At 36.9% G+C, this 20,810-nt stretch overlaps 1 protein-coding gene across 1 annotated transcript in view; it reads right to left on the reverse strand.

Moving 5' to 3' along the window:
* The window catches only part of CPS1 (carbamoyl-phosphate synthase 1), a 127,532-nt gene that overhangs the window by 73,214 nt on the left and 33,508 nt on the right, over positions 1-20,810 (reverse strand). Inside the window, exons 8-15 of the mRNA XM_058300192.2 lie at positions 19,864-19,992; positions 19,221-19,327; positions 18,218-18,356; positions 16,774-16,851; positions 14,887-14,985; positions 13,941-14,036; positions 2,332-2,521; positions 1,239-1,396 (exon numbers count right to left, since the gene is read on the reverse strand). Coding sequence (XP_058156175.1) covers positions 1,239-1,396; positions 2,332-2,521; positions 13,941-14,036; positions 14,887-14,985; positions 16,774-16,851; positions 18,218-18,356; positions 19,221-19,327; positions 19,864-19,992 — 996 coding nt within the window. The remainder of the gene's footprint in view (positions 1-1,238; positions 1,397-2,331; positions 2,522-13,940; positions 14,037-14,886; positions 14,986-16,773; positions 16,852-18,217; positions 18,357-19,220; positions 19,328-19,863; positions 19,993-20,810) is intronic.

A 20,810-nucleotide genomic window follows, 5' to 3' on the forward strand; every position in this document is an offset into this window, starting at 1 on the left:
CACAGTTAAATCAGAAATAACCATCATTAATTCAAGAATGGGAGCCATATTGAATTTTAAATTTCCGTTTAAAAGTCTCCATCACTTAAATGAAACAAAGTTCTCTAATGCTGAAGCTAACTTGTATTATCACAATAAGCCATTAAGAACAGCATATAGAAAGAGATTTTTCATTTTTCAAGTTCAGTTAGAGAGTAGTCCCAGAAGCTTGGATTTTTTTTTAACTTACAGAATACAACATATGGTGGCTATATTTTTCCGTCATGGAATATTATTACACTACCAATGGGAATGTAATTACACCTTTCCCATATGGCTGTTTCTCATCCTGAGGAAGCAAGGACATAATTAAACCTGGCAATGAAAGAATAAATATATGGCGGGAGCTTCCCAAAGTGTTCAGCAGTGCTATCCCGGGATTATTCCTGTTTGACAGTTTTGTAACACATAATGTACTTGATAGCATTCTTTCCTGAAACAAACATAGCCCATTTTAATAGCCTCAGCAGTATTCACCTTATCTCTCAGGATTTGCCTATTTCTATAATGGGAAAGCTGCAGTAAAAACTACCTCCAGCACCCCCACTCCATGGACTAAATGCCTGAATGAGGGCAAAAAACAGATGTACAGCAAATTGACTTTATCCTGGCACCTAATAACAGCAAATTGATAAGCGTAAGGATAGTATGGAAAATGAGTAATGGGAAAAGCATAACATTTTGTTCACTTTAAATATATAAGCCCTACTTTTCTCAGTCATGAGTCTTATTGGTTGGCTCCACTGGCTTCTTTTCTAGATAATTCTACCCTAAAATGTTCATTCCATTTTAAAACGAATTAAAGGCCAGTCATTTACCATTTGCAGAGCTTTGACACATACAAGTTACGTAATTGATCTAAGGCAGAAGATAAAAAGCTCTTGGCATTGCAACTTGGTATGATTTTTATTTTCAATTCCAGAGATTTGAGATCTAGTGTCACTTAAACCATTCATAATCACTTCATCTCTGGGCTTACATTTCTCTTTTCATAAAATAAAATATTAATAACTATCAATAAATTTCCAGCTGTGAATGCTACAGTTAATACATAATGTTTCCATTGTATTTATACATTTCTGAAAGAAAATGTATGCAAGTATAAGAATTTTTAAAATTATTATTAGGCTTGACAAATCATTCTCCCCATAAACCAAGACAAATTCTGGTCTTGTTTCTCCAGAACAAAGATTTCATACCGATTCCACTGCAAAGCTTGGAGCAATCTTTTCATTAATTTCAGTAAGTTTGTCTGAGAACAGCTGCCTATCTTCTGTGGCCATGATGGATTCAACAGAGGTTCCCAGGACTTTCACACCATACTCCTTAAGCACACCTCTCTTGAAGAGCTCCACTCCTACAGAAGAGCAAAATACAAACAGTTTTAAAGTCTCAAATTTTTGTGTCTTCTTTAGCATATACTTGAATACACCATTTTTATCCTTACAATTAAATCCATGAAGTCAGCAAAGTCTACAATAGACTTGCACTTAAGGAAATTTTTTTGAAATAAAAATAGGCCATTGATGCCACTATGATTTGTATTTCTACCTTCTGCAGTCATTTTTATTCTTCTGCTTAATAAAAATCTTAGGATTATTCTGAACCTTAAGATTCTAATAATATTCCCTTTCCTTCGAATGTCCATTCCTCTAATGAGATTCTATTATTTAAGTAACCCAGAGATACAGGGAGCTATCTGGGTTAAGAAGCATCAAAATTGTTTGCATTTCCACTGACCTGCTGTACAATTTTGACTAAGTCTTTTATATTTGATGTGCAAATTACACACCAATGGCTTACCTCAACTAGCTAAAGAGATTCTCATTATAGTCTAGTTCCAAAGGTTTGAAGAATGATAAATAAAACAGAGCAATAGAATAAACAGATGCATAAAGGAATGATAGAGATACTATGTTATCATGAAAATATATGTGGAAGATAGAGCATTTAATAAATGCTAAATCTTATATTGCATTCATAAGAGTTCTCAGGACTTTTGCGGTAGCAGAGAAAAGCAAGAGCCTGAGGTAGAGGATGGACATCTGAGATCCTTCTTGGTCAATCTGGGCATTGAAGCTAAACACTTATTTTGTCCTTCAGCTATTGTGTGAAACTAAACCAGTAATACTCATCATATGCCATTTTCAGCTGGCGGTTGGCTAACTGCTTCCTCACACAAAGGAAAGGTTTTTGTACACATGGAGCACAATTTCATAGTGTCTTTAAACAAAAAAATATTACGCATAGGTGCATGGATCAAAACTCTGCGATTAAACTTCAAAAACTCACCACAGTTCAGAGCTGTCTGGCCACCCATGCCTAGAATTAACCCATCTGGCCGTTCTGCCTTGATGACCTCTGTGACAAACTGAGGGGTAATAGGAAGGAAGTAGACTGTGTCTGCTTGCTTTAAGCCCACCTCATTGGTCTGGACTGAAGCAATATTTGGGTTCATCAGGACAGTTTTGACATTTTCTTCCTGAAAGAAACAGAATCAAGGCTCAGAATAGGGTCTTAAAAAAGTGAATAACCACATTCAAATGAAGGGTTATTAGGTAACAATGCCTTTAGCTTATTCTGTGGGCTGCAGAGCTTGGTAATAGGACTAGTGAATGGAAATTAAAGGAACAGCAAACATTTGGGCAAAGAAAGGAAGAAATTGCATGAAAGTAAAATTACCCAAAAGAACAGCCTGTCTCCTGGGGCTCAACATAAATTCCTTGCCATTAGAGAATTTTATTAAAATTTCACAAATACTACTTACTTTTATAGCTTGATCTACCTTAGAAGAAACAAATATTCCTAAAAATTTAAAAGTGGGTGAGACAGAAAATGGAATTAGGGACAACCGATAAGGTGCTTCCCTTTCTATTGTTTGTCAGAGAGCAAGATAGAGTATATATTTAAAACACAGGATAAAATTTTCCCTTATTGCTGCAAGTACTGAGAATCTATTGCTGGTTTCCATTTACCTAGGTTTTCTTGCCTGCTGTAGTGATTTAATGAAGAGCATTACAACTCTTAATATACACCAAAAAGGAGAGAGGGGGCAAGATGGCGGCTGAGTGAACATCCCTGTTAGAGTCTCCTGCAGGGAATCGGCTGGGCGGCGTTGGAGACTCTTTGGGACCGGATTGTTTCGGGATTTTTGCTGGTCCGGAGGTGTCTGGACATCGATTTGGAGGGAAGTTTGTTTTTTTTTTTTTTTTTTCGGTTTTCTCTTTCCCTCTTGTCCCTCATCTTCCACTTATTTTTACTTTAATTCAAGTATACAATAGGTGCTACAGGGAACACCTCACATTTGCTGGGTTTTCCCATCCTCCACTGCCTCATTTCTGTGTGAACTGATTTAGGCTACCTACACTATCCCCCTTCCCCTGCATCTTGATACCCACTATCATCTACTGTCTCTCCTATATTCCACCCCCCACCTCCCGTTCTTTGATCCACAAAGTGTCTAACTCTTAATTTCTAATACCTTTGTTCTGTTTTCTGTCTATTATCCACTCTTGAAACTATTACCTTTCTTTTCTTTTTCCCTCTCTCATGAAAACAATAGCTGTGTAGTTCATACCATATTCCTCCCAAATTCAGTCATCAACTTCATAAAAGGTACTCTACCTACAGCTATAACTCTATACAATCTACATGAATCTAACCTCCATCCTTCCAGATCTCATATTCCTGCTTTATTAACATACATCACCAATACAACTTTACACTTTTCCCTTGCTTACACAATTGCCTTTCCCCAACACTAATACTTTCCTCTAAAGTGAACTTAACCAACAACAAGTAACTAGAATAAGAAGAAAAAAGTGACAAAGAGAAGATATAACACCTGTGCAAAAATAACAACTAATTAACCTCCAAGAGCAGACAAACAAGCTAAGGAACTGATTAAATTCGTCAAAATAAAGAGATGACCAGAAAGCAACAAAAATCTACGAACCAAACCAATAATCAGGAAAACATGGCTGAATCCAATCAACAAACCAATAATCACGAAGGGGAGCAAAACTTGGCACAAGCAATGAAAGATCTCAGAACATTTATCACCGACAAATTTGATGCAGTAATGAAAGAGGTTAACAACATGAAGACATCACTTGGAGGGGAAATTGCAGACATACGCAAAAACATAACAGATATGATGGGAATGAACACCACAGTTCAAGAAATCAAAAATACACTTGCAGCAAATATCAGCAGACTAGAAGAGACAGAGCAGAGAATTAGTGATGTGGAAGACAGTACATCAGAAATCAAACAGATAGTAGAAGGGGTCAATAAGAAGATAGAAAAAATCCAATTAGGATTTAGGGACCTGAATGACAATGCAAAACGCTCAAACATACGTATTATAGGCATTCCAGAAGGTGAAGAGAAGGGAAAGGGGTCAGAAGGAGTGTTGCAGGAAATAATGGCTGAAAACTTCCCAAATCTACTGAAAGAGACAGATGTACATATCCAAGAAGCACAGCGCACTCCACAAGTCATAAACCCCAACAGGCCCACCCCAAGACATATACTTGTCAAATTGTCCAATGCTCAAGACAAAGAGAAAATCCTAAAAGCAGCAAGAGAAAAGAAAACCATCACATACAAGGGAAGCTCAATTAGATTAAGTGCTGATTTCTCTTCTGAAACCATGGAGGCAAGAAGACAGTGGTATGATATAGTCAAGGTACTAAAGGAAAAAAATTTCCAACCAAGAATACTCTATCCAGCTAAACTAGCATTCAAACATGATGGAGAGTTCAAAATATTCGCAGACAAACAGAAACTGAAAGAGTATACCAACAAGAAACCTCCCCTTCAAGAAATTCTAAAGGGAGTTCTGCAGGAAGAAAGGAAAAAACAGGAAAGGCAAAGTTGGAGGAGAGTATAAGACCAAAAACAACAACAAAAAAGACAAAAAAAAATATACAAACAAAATATGACAAACACAAATCCAATCAAAATATGGCTAACACAAATAATTCCTTGATAGTAATAACACTGAATGTCAATGGATTAAACTCACCTATCAAAAGATTCAGACTGGGACACTGGATAAGGAAATATGACCCATCCATATGCTGTCTACAAGAGACACATCTTAGACCCAGAGACGCATGGAGATTGAAAGTGAAAGGCTGGAAAACAATCATACAAGCTAACAATAACCAAAAAAAGGCAGGAGTAGCTATATTAATATCAGACAAAATAGACTTTAAATGTGAAACAATTGTGAGAGACAAAGAAGGATACTACATTTTAGTCAAAGGGAAAATATGTCAAGAAGATCGAACAATCATAAATATCTATGCCCCTAACAAGGGTGCCTCTAAATACGTCAGGCAAACGCTGGAAAAACTAAGTGAAAGAATAGATACATCTACAATTATAGTGGGGGATTTTAATACACCACTATCAACTCTGGACAGAACATCTCAAAAGAGAATCACCAAAGAAACAAAACATCTGAATAGTATATTAGAGGAGCTCGATCTAATAGACATATATAGATCGCTACACCCAAACACAGCAGGATATACATTTTTCTCAAGCGCACATGGATCATTCTCCAAGATAGATCATATGCTAGGCCACAAAGAAAGGCTGAACGAATTCAGAAAGATTGAAATCATACAAAACATTATCTCTGACCACAGTGGAGTCAAGCTGGAGATTTGCAAGGGAAAGAAGCCCAGATTTCACACCACGATTTGGAAATTAAACAACACACTCTTAGAAAAACAGTGGGTCAAAGAGGAAATCTCAAAAGAAATCAATGACTACCTTGAAACAAATGATAATGATAACACAACATACCAAAATTTATGGGATGCAGCAAAAGCAGTACTGAGAGGGAAGTTTATAGCCATAAATTCATATATCAAAAAAGAAGAAAGAGCAAAAATTGAAGAACTGCACATTTGAAGGAATTAGAAAAACAACAACAAAGTAACCCAACAGGAAGAAGAAGGAAGGAAATAACAAAGATAAGAGCAGAACTAAATGAAATAGAAAATAAGAAAGCACTTGAACAGATAAACAAGACCAAGAGCTGGTTTTTTGAGAAGATTAACAAAATTGACAAACCTTTAGCAACACTAACAAAGAAAAAAAGAGAGAAGATGCAAATACACAAAATAAGAAATGAGAAAGGCGATATCACCACTGACCCCACAGAAATAAAGACTATCATAAGAGGATATTTTGAAAAACTATATTCAAACAAAAATGACAATCTAGAGGAAATGGACAAATTCCTAGAAACACATAAACAGCCCATATTGACAAAAGAAGAAATTGATGATCTTAACAAACCAATCACAAGCAGAGAGATAGAATCAGTTATTAAAAATCTCCCAACTAAGAAGAGCCCAGGGCCAGATGGCTTCACAGGTGAATTCTATAAAACATTCCGGAAAGAACTGACACCAATCCTGCTGAAACTATTCCAAACCATCGAAACAGAAAGAACATTACCCAACTCCTTCTATGATGCCAACATTACCCTAGTACCAAAGCCAAACAAAGACATCACAAGAAAGGAAAATTACAGACCAATTTCTCTAATGAACCTAGACGCAAAAATACTTAACAAAATACTTGCTAATCGTATTCAACAACACATTAAACGAATTATACACCACGACCAAGTGGGATTCATCCCAGGTATGCAAGGATGGTTCAACATAAGAAAATCAATCAACGTAATACACCATATAAACAGATTGAAGGAAAAAAATCACATGATTATATCTATTGATGCAGAAAAAGCATTTGACAAAATACAGCATCCTTTCTTGATAAAAACACTCCAAATGATTGGAATACAAGGAAATTTTTTGAACATGATAAAGAGTATATATGAAAAACCTAAAGCCAATATTGTTTACAATGGAGAAATCCTAGACTCCTTCCCTCTAAACTCAGGAACAAGACAAGGATGCCCACTGTCGCCGCTCCTATTTAACATTGTCTTAGAAGTACTTGCTCGAGCACTGAGGCAAGAACCAGAAATAAAAGGCATTCAAATTGGAAAGGAAGAAATCAAAATTTCATTATTTGCAGATGACATGATCCTATACATAGAAAACCCTGAGAGATCTACAACGAAGATTCTAGAACTCATAAATGAGTTTAGTAAAGTCACAGGTTATAAGATCAATGCGCAAAAATCAGTAGCATTTCTGTACACCAATAATGAGCAAGATCAGGAGGAAATCAAGAAACAAATACCATTCACAATAGTAAATAAAAAAATCAAATACTTAGGAATAAATTTAACTAAAGAGGTAAAGAACTTATACACTGAGAACTATACAAGATTGTTCAAGGAAATCAAAGAAGACCTAAATAAATGGAAGACTATTCCTTGTTCATGGATAGGAAGACTGAACATTATTAAGATGTCTATCCTACCAAAATTGATCTACACATTCAATGCAATCCCAATAAAAATCAATGCAGCCTTCTTTAAGGAACTAGAAAAACTAACTATGAAATTTATTTGGAAAGGAAAGAGACCCCGAATAGCCAAAGACATACTGAAAAAGAAAAACGAAATTGGAGGAATCACACTACCTGACTTCAAAACATACTATAAAGCTACGGTGGTGAAAACAGCATGGTATTGGCATAAGGAGAGACATATAGACCAATGGAATCGAATTGAAAGCTCTGATATAGAACCTCACATATACAACCACATAATATTCGATAAAGCCACCAAACCCTCTCAACTGGGAGAGAGTGGCCTATTCAACAAATGGTGTCTGGAGAACTGGATAGCCATATGTAGAAGAATGAAAGAGGATTACCATCTCACACCTTATACAAAGATCAACTCAAGATGGATCAAAGACCTAAATATAAGAGCCAAGACCATAAAAACCTTAGAAAGCAGTGTAGGGAAACATCTACAGGACCTTGTAATAGGTAATGGATTTATGAATATCTCACCAAAAGCACGAGCAGCAAAAGAACTAATAGATAAATGGAACTTCCTCAAAATTAAAGCCTTCTGCACCTCAAAGGAGTTTGTCAAGAAAGTAAAAAGGGAGCCCACACAGTGGGAGAAAATATTTGGCAATCATATATCTGATAAGAAACTTATAACTTGCATATATAAAGAACTCCTACATCTTGAAAATAAAAAGATAAACAATCCATTTAAAAAATGGGAAAAAGACTTAAACAGACACTTCTCCGAAGAAGAAATACAAATGGCAAGAAAGCACATGAAAAAATGTTCCAAATCTCTAGCTATCAGGGAAATGCAAATCAAAACCACAATGAGATACCATCTTACACCCATAAGATCGGCAGCTATGAAAAAAACAGAAGAATACAAGTGCTGGAGAGGATGTGAAGGAAGGGGAACACTCATCCACTGCTGGTGGGAATGCAGAAGGATCCAACCATTCTGGAGAACAGTATGGCGGTTTCTCAAAAAACTAGCCATAGATTTGCCATATGACCCAGCAATACCACTGCTGGGAATATACCCAGCAGAACTGAAAACAAGAACACAAACCAATATATGTACACCAATGTTCATAGCAGCATTGTTCACTATTGCCAAAAGTTGGAATCAACCCAAATGCCCATCAACAGACGAGTGGATCAATAAAATGTGGTATATACACACAATGGAATACTACTCGGCTGTAAGAACAAACACACTACAAACACATGTGATAACATGGATGAATCTTGAGAACCTTATGTTGAGTGAAGCAACCCAGACATTAAAGGACAAATACTACATGACCTCAATGATATGAAATAAACAAGCTGCCCTAGATAGCAAGAGACTGAACGATAGGCTTGCAGGAAATCGGAGGGTGGAGGAAGGATATGAGCCGATGTCTGCAGGGGTGGAATTTAAGACGAGATGGTGGTAAGTATGAACACAAAGAAGAGATAAAAGGGGGGCAAGGGGTTGCCTTTGCTTGGGGCTTTGCGGGTTTGAGGGTGGCTGGGGAGGGACGGGTGGGTAACGTTGCCCAAAAGTGGGGGGAGGGAGGGGTAGCATACGAACCAGGAGAGGGTCAGGTGTTGGTGGAGAGTAAAATGCCGAGAAAATCATATCAAAATATAATAAAGAGGGTTACCTGTTTAGAATGCTCGGAGGGGAGGGTCTGATGCAGGACGGACTCCTGGGGAATGTCTAAATGCTCATTCTGCCAGAGTGGGTGACACCATGGGGTAGAAACCCAAGTAGTGAGAGTGGGGGTGGACCCACATCCTGGGGAGGACTAATGCCATCCAATAGAGGGAACTGTATCCCTCGAGAGAAAGGGTGGCTCCCAGGGCATTGGGGCAGTTGAGCAAGTTAGGCCCTGAACACTATTCCATCTATCTCTGGAAGTGGCTCCTCAGGAAACGGAGGTTGGCTATCACTGAGGGCACCAAGGTGGAAGGGAAAATGGACGTTAAATGTGTGGAACCAAAGTAAATGGGGGGTAAGAGAGGAGTTTCTTGAGAGTACACAAGGATGGATATAAAACATGTAATATTACACCATAACATATAGGAGATGACAGACTGATAATGTAAACCATAATGTAAAACATAGGATAACTAAAAATGTAAAGAACTGTGTATCCTAAAGTATGCACCATAATGTAAACACAGATGTCACCTTGTTAGAAAGCTAATGTCTCAGACTCTGTACATCACTTTAAGTAAATATGATATGAATAGGGCGTAAGAGTATCACTGTGGAAGGGAAAAGGTTTTCTGGTGGATGTGTGGGAGTGCTGTATATTATATATATACATTGCTGTGGTCTAGGACTCCTGTGAAGAAAAGCTGAATAATTAGGGGGGGGGGGGGGGGGGAAGAAAAAAATAGGATGTGGAATTTTTTCAAGTCAACATTCTTTATCTAAGTTCTTTATCTAACTTTATCCAAGTTCTTTATCTATCCTTTAAACTCATCGCTATATGCCATTCCCTAGTAAGGGACCATGACATTATATTGGGCTTCAAATTTCGGGGAGTTCTGGATCACAGAGTGTTTCAACAATGGCAATGGAGGGATACTGGTATGGAATACCAATGACAGGTGACATATGACTGACAGGGAGCTGTACAGAACATATGTCCAGGGTGCATGGTAATGTTTGGATATACTCATAGTGGCAACAATTAAAAACCACAGTAGGGGGGGTACTGGGTTCCTGGCCAGTGGTGCTCTGTCGTGGTCCCTAGGGGAGCAGCGACAGTCTCCCAGGTACAGTGGTGGGGACCGGGAGGGAGTGAGGGTTCAACAGTGAGCCCCTGATACTAATGACTATGCTTATGAGCTGATAAACCCAAAATAATAACAAGGCCTAGAGCAACTTTGTGCCTGGGAATTTCCTTCTGTCAGCCTTCATGTTACTCAAATGTGGCCAGTCTCGAAGCCAAACTCAGCATGTAAATGCAATGCCTTCCCCCCAGCGTGGGACATGACACCCGGGGATGAGCCTCCCTGGCAACGAGGGACCACTATCAACTACCAACTGATGATGCAACTGGAAAATGACCTTATACGGAAGGTTCAATGCGGATCAGCAGAATATCCATGTCTACATAAAATACCATGACTTTAAAATGCTGTTTGACCTAAAGTAAGGGGGAAATGGAAAGGAGAAATGAGTTTATATGGCTACGAGTTTCTAAAAAAGAGTCTGGAGGCTGGCAGAAGGTTTGCCCTCATGCACAACTGAGCAGAGTCAGAGAGACAGATAAAGCAGATACAACCCCCAGATATTAGTTCCTTTGAGGGCTAAAGAGACCCATGGGAGTTATGGTCATGGCCGATGGGGTTAACTACCAGGGCAGATGGCCCCTCTTTGGAAATGGTGTTTATGTGTGATGAATCTGGACTCAGATGGGATCTCCCTTCATAAGACTTTCAAGCTAATGTGCTGGAGGTGCAGTTAATGTTGGGGTTTAAGATATATTTAGGGGATTTGAATCTCTGGACTGACAATGTGATAGCCAGATCCTGAGCCTCAACAGACTCCAGCACCTACAATCTGATTTATTGGACTTACCACACTCAGCTAAGATGGAGGTGAAGAAGGACAACCACCACACCATGGAGCCTAGAGTGATTACAACTGAAAATGGGAGGATTGCATCCAGCATCCAGGTGGAATCTGAGCCTCCTCTTGACATAAAGGTGCAATGGACACAACCAATCCAGTGTCCACATAGAAGAGGTGGCATTGGATTGGGAAAAGTGGACATAATGGACAAAGGGTATGGGGAAAGGCAGGAAGAGATGAGAGGTGGAGGCGTCTTCGGGACATGGAGCTGCCCTGGATGGTGCTTCAGAGGTAATCACCGGACATTGTAAATCCTCACAGGGCCTACATGATGGAATAGAGGAGAGTATGGGCCATGATGTGAACCAATGTATATGAGGTGCAGAGGTGCCCAAAGATGTACTTACCAAATCCAATGGATGTGTCATGATGATGGGAACGAGTGTTATTGGGGGGGGGGGAGAGGGGGGGTGGGGGGGTGGGGTTGAATGGGACCTCACATATATATTTTTAATGTAATATTATTACAAAGTCAATAAAAAATAAAAAAATTAAAAAAAAAAAATATACACCAAAAAAAAAAAAAAGAAAGAAAATGACCATATGGCAAGAAATTTATACATACACACACACATACACAGAGAAAGGTGCATAGCCCCATCTGATTCCTGGCATCTGAAGAGACCTTCAAAATAATCCTTCATGTAAGATGCTAAGGATAATAGTTGCAAAAGTCAAGATGAGGGTGACACTAAACAAAATATAATTATAAAACATGAAATATGACCAGATGCTTATTATTTCACAGATTAGCATGTCAGTTTTAAAGTCTTCTAAAAGTAAACAAAATAGTCAGATGAAAGAATAGAAATCATCCCTGAAAGCCCAGTATTATCCTTGAAGGACATGAATGAAAAAAATTAATATATTTTAATACTACTTTATATTCAGTGTTTTCAATCTTGAAATGTGTTTTTGTATTGATTTATTTGATTTTTATAACAAAACTTTCAGTAAGATTTTCACCTTTCAGATGAAGAAATTGAGGTTCAAATAGGTTAAATGACTTGCCAAATGTCATATAACTGACAAGTGATAAAATTGGGGCTCTCATCCAAGTCGTATGACTCAAGTCCTTGAGAGATTTTGAAGGATTATTTAAAATAAGAGTATTAATAGTATGAAAATATAGAAAAGATGCATAGAGATAGACAGATACATTTTAAATATGGGTTGGAATTTAACAATGAGTTCAAAACATCACATCAAAAAAAGTCCTAGAAGTTTTCACTCCTAAAGAAAAGTACCAACAAACTTAGGTACATCTCTAAGTATTTTCCAGTATGTGCTATACGATGAATATAGTCACCTTTATAAATTGAATTATACAGGAATAGGTCCCATTGATGCATATGATGTGTGCATTAACTTTAAAGCATAAATAATTTCAGAACATTTTAATAAATTTCATAACATTTTTTCAAGTAACAGTTCTGTTTACAGTACATGCACCACATATTTTTTAACCTTTCATGTTCATAAATTCATCTCTATTAGCTTTCTAATTAATCATAATATGCTATTTAATAATGTTAATTTATTCAGTTAAAATGTTTAACTTCAACCAATGAATATAAAACACCCAAAAAATACAAACTATGAAAATTCTAATTCTTTATAAAACCATCCAATAGGGTAAAAAATTGTGTTAATAAATGTATTCTAATCCCTGAAGATGCTTAGATTGTCAATCTAAACCATTTGGACAAACACTAATTTATCTATCTAAAGACAAAGTGAGTCACAATACAATGAAGTAAAGTGTCATTTTGAAAAATGAACAGAAAACCATTTGTGCATGTGTGTGCATACCCACACGAATGGAGAAACGTATTCAAACAAAAGCAAATGAGAAGAAGAATGTAACTGAGGGCTAGGTTCTACCTCTTTTCAACAGACATGTCAGATGAAACTGTTTGAATACAGATTGCTGAAGAAAGAAAAAGATATGGCCAACCATTTTCTGAGTTTTCTGTCTAGTTTCCTGCTGCCTTCCCGACGCTGCTCTCTCCTAGGCAGTCTGGTAAAAGGTTTTACCAGAGCAAGGACGTGGGGAACTCACATTGCCTCGGGATGGCCTGATTAGTACCAAGGTGAAGACAATCCAAAGAAATAAGGACACCAAAGAAAGGCCAAGTTAACACTGCAGCTGAAATATACAATGGAATTTTTCCTAAGGTTTATTTTCATATGATAAGGACTAGGAGACCTCTAGATAGTTTGAAGAAATAGGACATCTTTCCTAACGAGGGTTCAAATCCTCTCTTCCAACAAGCAGTCCTGGTGTCAAAGTCACCAATGGGGGAACAGAGTCTTCTAGTGACAGGAAATAATTTCTAAAGCTTGAACAAAATGCCTTGCTGCCCTTGCTTCCCAAACTGGAGCTTCTCATTTCAGTCCAAGAGATGCCCAAAGCAGTAAAATGTCTGAACTACTTTGGAACACCAAGGATGTTTCAAATTCCCTTTCACACAAAAGGTCAATATGTTTTAAAAGCTCACTGCTTCAAAAGAAATTAGCAGCATCTCTATGTGTGGCTTTATATTTTTCAATATAAACAGGCTATAACTTAGTTAATTTTGGAGACCAATCTAACCTCCTGAATTTGCAGGTGCGCACATTTAAGAATATTAAAAATCTTGCCTGTGATCAACCTTCCCTTAATATAAAATGTATAAGTAATAGTCAAGAAAAATAATTGTGACAAGTTTAAAAAGAGGTAATGTGATAAATCTAAATTATAGGTACTAATTAGACTCATTAAAGGGAGTACATTAATTATTGCTAAACCATATTCTCTCACCTTCATGGCTTTCACAGCTTGAGATCCTGAGTAATCAAATTCACCTGCTTGACCAATGGACAACCCTCCTGATCCTAGGATAAGGACTTTGGAAACCTACAAGCAATAAGAAGAATGCATTGTTTTTATTTTTAAGATGGTGCAAATTAGAAAAGTGGGGAAAAATTAATAGTCTAAATTTATGGGCTGATTTAAAATATAATGCTTTAAAATATAGATAATACTTAGGGGAAAAGAATAAGAATGAAAACACTTCTCATTTCAATGCAATTTCCAGATCTTAAATGTTTTAATGAAAACATTTTCCATGAGGTCTGTATTTTATTTATATATATATAAATACCTAAAATGCATATTTATGTATATATTTATACAATACACATACATCCTTCTAAAATTTTATATAATATGGTATGTGTGTTTTAACTATGAAGGTAATGGGTAGAACCTTACACATTAACATACATAGTCAAACAAATCAGGATTCAAGTCTTATGTGACATTAAGACTTACTATTTGTTTTTTAGAAGTAAAATAATAAATCCAGTTCATGATGCTGAATAATTCTTCTAGTTGAAACAGAAAAGAATTCTATCATCTATAATGATTCTGTAGTCTGAACTATATTTTAAGCATATATAAGGGTATAGCTTATTGGATAAGGGGAAAGGGATCAAATTCTAAACTAAATTAAATTATGTTCTTTATTGAATTACTGTGTGGCAATGATTCTAGAACAGATAAAAGTTAAAAGACACGATTTTAAATCAAAATATGGATGTTCCAATGAACACCCTCAAGAGCAAATTGAATAATCAGATACTAAAGTGACAGGTGATTACAATATTGACATTGGTATGGTTTACATCATTCACTTACAATTAATCATCATGTGATAAGGAAAATTCAAAATACAGGAATCAAAATCAAGTCCACATATACTGACCTCAACTCGAGAGGCAACTAGTGCCGGCTTTGGTAGAACTGATGTAATGGTGGTGCCTTTTCCTTTCTTTATCAGTGAGAAAAAGGAATCAAACAGATACTAGAAAAAAAAATAATCAACTAGTTAGAAGCTTCAAAGTCTATAAGGTTGCCAGATAAAATGCAAGATGCTCAGATAAATTTGAAATTCATATAAACCACAAATAATTTTTATTATAAGTATTCCCATGCAAAATTACTTTGTTTTTGTGAAATCTGGCAAAATTATCTGCTGCTATAAGAATTAGATCAGATAAACACTTCTAACGATTCACTTCAAGTCCTACAAAATGAAAGATTTCAGCAGACAATGAACATTTCAGATAATGCCTTCTGAGCATGTTAAGAAGTTTCTAAATCCTTAATCGTGTATCATTTTCTTCTTCTAAATCAAGTTCTAGTTATATAAAAAATTGATGTTATGCCACTCATGTATCCTGAATTAAGAAAGAACTTGATTTTTTCAAATTTATTTGAGCTCTAAAAGAAATCTAGATTACTATTAAACTTTACCAATGACTTTCCTTGGTTTTTTTTTTTCCCTAGGCATGATAAATTTCAATAAAGGATACTCATTTTGCACTTATTTGGCAGGACAGAAAAAAAGATTAAATGATAGTGGATATTATTACATATCCTAATTGCAATACCCCTAATCTGAAGTACTAACATAGGCTAACAATTTAAATTTTAAATTAAAAGAAATACTTAGCATACATTAGATCAGGGGTTCTTAGCAAAGGGTTCATAAGCTTGAATCAAAGTTCAAAAAAACATTATTTTTGTGGGAACATGTTGGTGCGGGTGTGATATATTTATTAAATAATGCACAGTACAGTGTGGACTTAGTAAGGGGACCATGTTTTTCACCTGGCTGGCAAAAGGTCCATGGAACAAAAAAAGGTTAACACCCCTGCATTAGATAATATATGTATCTAAATTGTACCAGCTTCATTGTGGGTAGATAATATTACAATGACATTGTCTATTAAGAAGCAATATTTCCTAATAACATTAAAACATGAACAAAATACAAATGACTGAAAAAACAATTCAGAGATGGTCACAGAGTTTTCGTAGGGAAATCCTTTTCCTATTGATTTTCTCGATGCCTTTTCTAAGAATAAGCAGCTGTTGACAAGGAAGAATTGTCAGCACTACCACAAAGAAGCCCCAGGGTGTCTGAGAGGAAGAGTCATCAGGCATCCCAGACTTTTCTGGGTGTCATCAGGAATTCTTTTTGGAATGATGTGATTGAACATCGAAGCAATAGTTCATGCAGAAAAAAAAAAGGTTAAAATGTTTAAATGAAAAACACATCTCCTCTAAGCATTCCTTATGATTCCTTTCTTACTCCATCTGACTCATATGTATGTGCACGCGTGTGCTCTCGTCCCCAAGTTCCTGCCCCTTCTTTCTCCTGCTGATATTTATTCTTCTTAGTGGCTACACAACCAGTTGCCATAGGGATTTTTGTGAAGTCACAGATGGGGGATTAAAATCTCATTTCCGTTATGAGAAGGAGAGTAAGCAAGAGGGAATTCATTTGCATAGCACAACAATTATAAATTTCAAAACTAAATATATTAGAATGATAATGGACTTTAAAAATGGCAATACATCGGGTTTCTTTCCCACTTCAAATTTTTGAAAAGATAAAAAAGTCCTCTATGATATTCATGGGGAAATTTTAATGCAAAATACACATTACCAAACCATATTTCTTGAGAATGTTCTATATCAGGATCATCTGACATGATCGTTTCGATTTCTCTAAGTATCACAGAAATCTATCTCTGATAACAACAACAAAAAAAAGCATAAAGCAGGCCTCCTCTTTCTGACATACCTCAGTGTCTGTGGGCCCTGGGCTGACCTCTGGGTGGAACTGCACAGCGAAGAAGGGTTTGCTCTCATGCATAATCCCCTGAAGGAATAAGAAACAGAAAGAATTCCTTCTGTAACAATGAATGTCAAGTGTGGCTATGTATTATTCAGTGGATGATAAAGTTCAAATTAAAAACTGAGTTAAATGCTTAAGAACATTCTGGAAACTAACAGTGCTGTCAAATAATATGATTGGAGATCTTCAGGTCTAATATATGGTCATCTGATCATCCTGATATAAAAGGAAATAAGCCAACGATGGCACTGCAGAATGTGGTATGCTTAAAAATATGGGTGAGATTTCTTCTCCATCTTTTGGGTCCCTCTGCTCTCTATTCAGAATAAGTTCAAAGGGAGTAGATGTGGCTCGAGCACTGGAGCCATTGCCTCCCTCATGGGAGGTTCCAGGTTCGGGTCCTGGTGCCTCCTGAAAAAACAAAAATGAATAACAAGGGGAGCAGATGTGGCTCAAGTGAAAGAGCTTCCGCCTACCATATGGGAGGACCTGGGTTCGATCTCTGGGGCCTCCCGGTGAAAAAGAAGAAGAGGAAGTGTGCCCACATAGCAAGCTCGTGCCCACGCGAGTGCCCATGTGGTGAGCCAGTGCCCACGCAAGTGCCTGCATGGTGAGCCAGTGCCCCCACAAGTGAGTCATGCAGCAAGATGATGACACATCAAAAGAGAGACAAGGGGAGAATCAAGGTGAAGCACAGCAGAAACCAGGAACTGAGGTGGTGCAATTGACAGGGAACCTCTTTCCAAATCAGGTTGAATCCCAGGGAATCCCAGAGGAGAGAAAATGAGAAGAAAAGACAACACAGACAGCAAAAACAGCAAGGTGGGGGGATGGGGAGGGGAAGGGGATAAAATAAATAAACAAATCTTTTTAAAAAATTAATACGCAAACCAAATGCAAAAACCAACTCAGGAAGGCCAATGTAGCTCAGTGGTTGAGTGCCAGCTTCCCACATTTGAGAGTCAATCCCCAGCCCCTGATAACTCAAAAAATTAAAGAAAGGAATAAGCTCAAAATCCTCATATAATCTCTCACTCCTAAATTAAGTGTCCAAGGGTCTTTTCAAGGATTACTCCAGCCCTGAGTGAGTTCCAGAGATCTGCCTACATGGAACCTACCTTGAGTGCCCACACAGATCTGGACCACCTGTCCACTAACAATGAATGGGTAAGACAGCCATTGATTAACAACTCAAATAGTGTTTCCTAATGAGCCAAATGATGAGAGAAATGACTTTTCAAACAGCAGAGAGCTGTGGGAAATGACCTATAAAATACCCTTCCCCACACACAAATATCCCACATAAACTAGGGAAAGGTATGTGTATAGCAGAGAATTTAAAGCCCTACATTTCTCATACCCAAACAAATAAGTTTACTAAGAGTGTTACCTCATTTGTTTGATCGTTGACATTCACAAAAAGTGGTTTCCAGCCAGCTGGGAGAGTATTGTCCAGCACATAGCCATGATTTTGAGCAGTAATGAAAGCCTGTCTATTTGTGATATTCAAAACAGGCTGATTCTGCCCTCTGGAGAGTAAAGGAGAGAAAGAAATAGGGAAAAAGGGAAAAGGGAAGAAAAGAATATAAATGCATTAATTGTAAAATAGTGAGCAAGAAAAGACTATTAAAATTTGAAAGTTTCAATTGCTTAGTGAAAATCATTCTGTAGGAAAAGTCACAGGTTGTTAATCCCAATAATTTTAGCATCAAAAATCAATTCAGGGAGATTTGTTGTGTGTTAAATATAGGGACTATTAAGCTTCTATTATCGATTTTAGAAAAGGGGGAATTGCACTAATAACAAAATGCTAAAAGAGTTATTTACTAGCTTAAAAGAAACAGACAAATGAGCAACCTATTTTAAGGGAGTCATAGTAATTTCAAAACCAGAGGATAGTTCTTTGGAGATAATAAAGAGGTGATTGCTAAGACCTGAATAATTCTGAATTATGCTTTACGTGGAGAGTAAGCTGTGGGGAAAGCTCAGTGTTGAATAAATTAGCATCGTTTGAGGTTAAAAAAAAAAGTGAAACTGAGAGGCTCTAAAGATTTCTCGGTTCTTAAGTCAGATTCTTAAAATGTTATCAATGCTCTGAAATCAAGCTTAAAATCAGAACAATTTCCTTTATAATATCATTCGATTGAATATTATAACCTCAATTTATACTGAGTAGGAAAAGAACTTTAAACTATAGCAGAGTTATTGATAACAGGAGACGGCTTTTCAAAAATGCAGTAAAAGTGGTATCAGGTAGTCATACAACTATAAAGCATGTAATAGCTAGTGATTGTGAAAAAAAAAGCATGCAACTTCTCTCAGTATATATGTTTATTCACTAATAGTATTTCAGAGCTAGTTTGACCTATATACAAAAGGCATAACTGTCTTACCTGTTGGCCATGGACATTTTGTAGGATTTGGCACCAGCAGCCAAACCTGTTATTACATTTCCTGTGCTGATTCCAAACAATGGCTCCTTTCGATCACTCTCCAAGACCTAAATCAGGAGGAAATGTCAATAAACCAGTGAAACTGTTCCAAAACCTGCAATCTCTGAAGGAATACCACTAAAACATCCTTCTTTTTTTCTTACTCAACATGGTTAAAAGAATAGCAACAGAATAAAAATTTGGCATATGCATAACAGCATGACTGATGAATTCATAGCATTAAAATTCAATAAAATATACTTAACTTTCAGACTAAACTAATTATAATTTATTATTTCTTTAGAAACTGGAAGAGCTAATAGGTCCCAGGGTCATGATTAGGAACATCAGTTGTCATTTTACAGTCGTAAATAAAGCAACTTTGGCAATTAGACTCCAGCCTTAACTCAAGGACACAATCTCAAAATCCCTTTGCCTGAAGAAGGTCTATTTTTTCTCTGGTATTCTCTCCTTGTTGGTTCCACTATTGAATATCTGTGGTGACATTGCCTCAGAGGTCACAAAGATGAGTGCTGGAACATATCTGCGTCCATGGTTCCCTCCACTCCACCCACAGACACACACCACCCCAGGCTCACTTTACCTTCTTGACATTCTGAATTAGTGGTTGTGCAAGAGCTGGATCTCCAGGTCCTCCGGCAATTAAAAGCCCATCATATTCCATCTTGGTAAAATCATGATTCCAGGGAACTACATGCACTTCAGCTCCCCGCTGGAAAAGAAACACAAAAATAACCAATTTAATAATATTTTTCTTGCCCAAAGTGTAATTTTGCTGGACCTTCCCTTGTCTAACCACTTTCAAAAGGAAAGGAAAAAATACTATATAACAAATAAATAATGTTGACCAAAAACATTTTAATTTCATAGGATATAAATAAAAACAATGGTTAATAGAAAAAGGAGAAGAAACTCCATTAAACTTCCAATCCTGAAAAAATAGATAAATGTGTCTACTTCACTTGAGGAGAGGTTTCAGTGCCTACAGACTTTCTAACTACACCTGTAGGAATAGAGATTCTCTTCACTAGCTATGGGAGAAAGAGTTGACAAAGGAAGAGATATCTATCTTTTTTGCAAAACTTAAATTAGCTCACCACTCACCTTTTTTATCTTTTGTGTCTAGTCAATACTACTTCTCTACATTTTAATCAGCCACTTTTCTAGGGTTCTTACATTTTCTATAGTATTGATATTCTGGTAGGAAAATATGAACTCTTCTATAGAAAAGTGGATAGGAAGATGTCTTTAAGAGTTTTCCTAGAAACATTGCCTGAGATAAGACTTAGAGAGAAAAAAAGTTTATTTGAAAGGTGTTTCTAGGAAATATCAATAGGATAAAGGAGAGTGACACCAGGAGACTGTCTACAAAGTATACATTATTAAGCAGTTACCACTATAGACCACTGGAGCTGAAACCTTGGGGAACCATAAGGGCCAGTGTAGAATTACTCACTTTAAAGATAGCTTACTCACAGAACAAAGAAGCTGGGCTATTTATGGACTGACTCTCTCTAGGCATTGGTTCAG

This window comes from Dasypus novemcinctus, chromosome 7, assembly GCF_030445035.2.
Source record: "Dasypus novemcinctus isolate mDasNov1 chromosome 7, mDasNov1.1.hap2, whole genome shotgun sequence".
Lineage (NCBI taxonomy): Eukaryota > Metazoa > Chordata > Mammalia > Cingulata > Dasypodidae > Dasypus > Dasypus novemcinctus.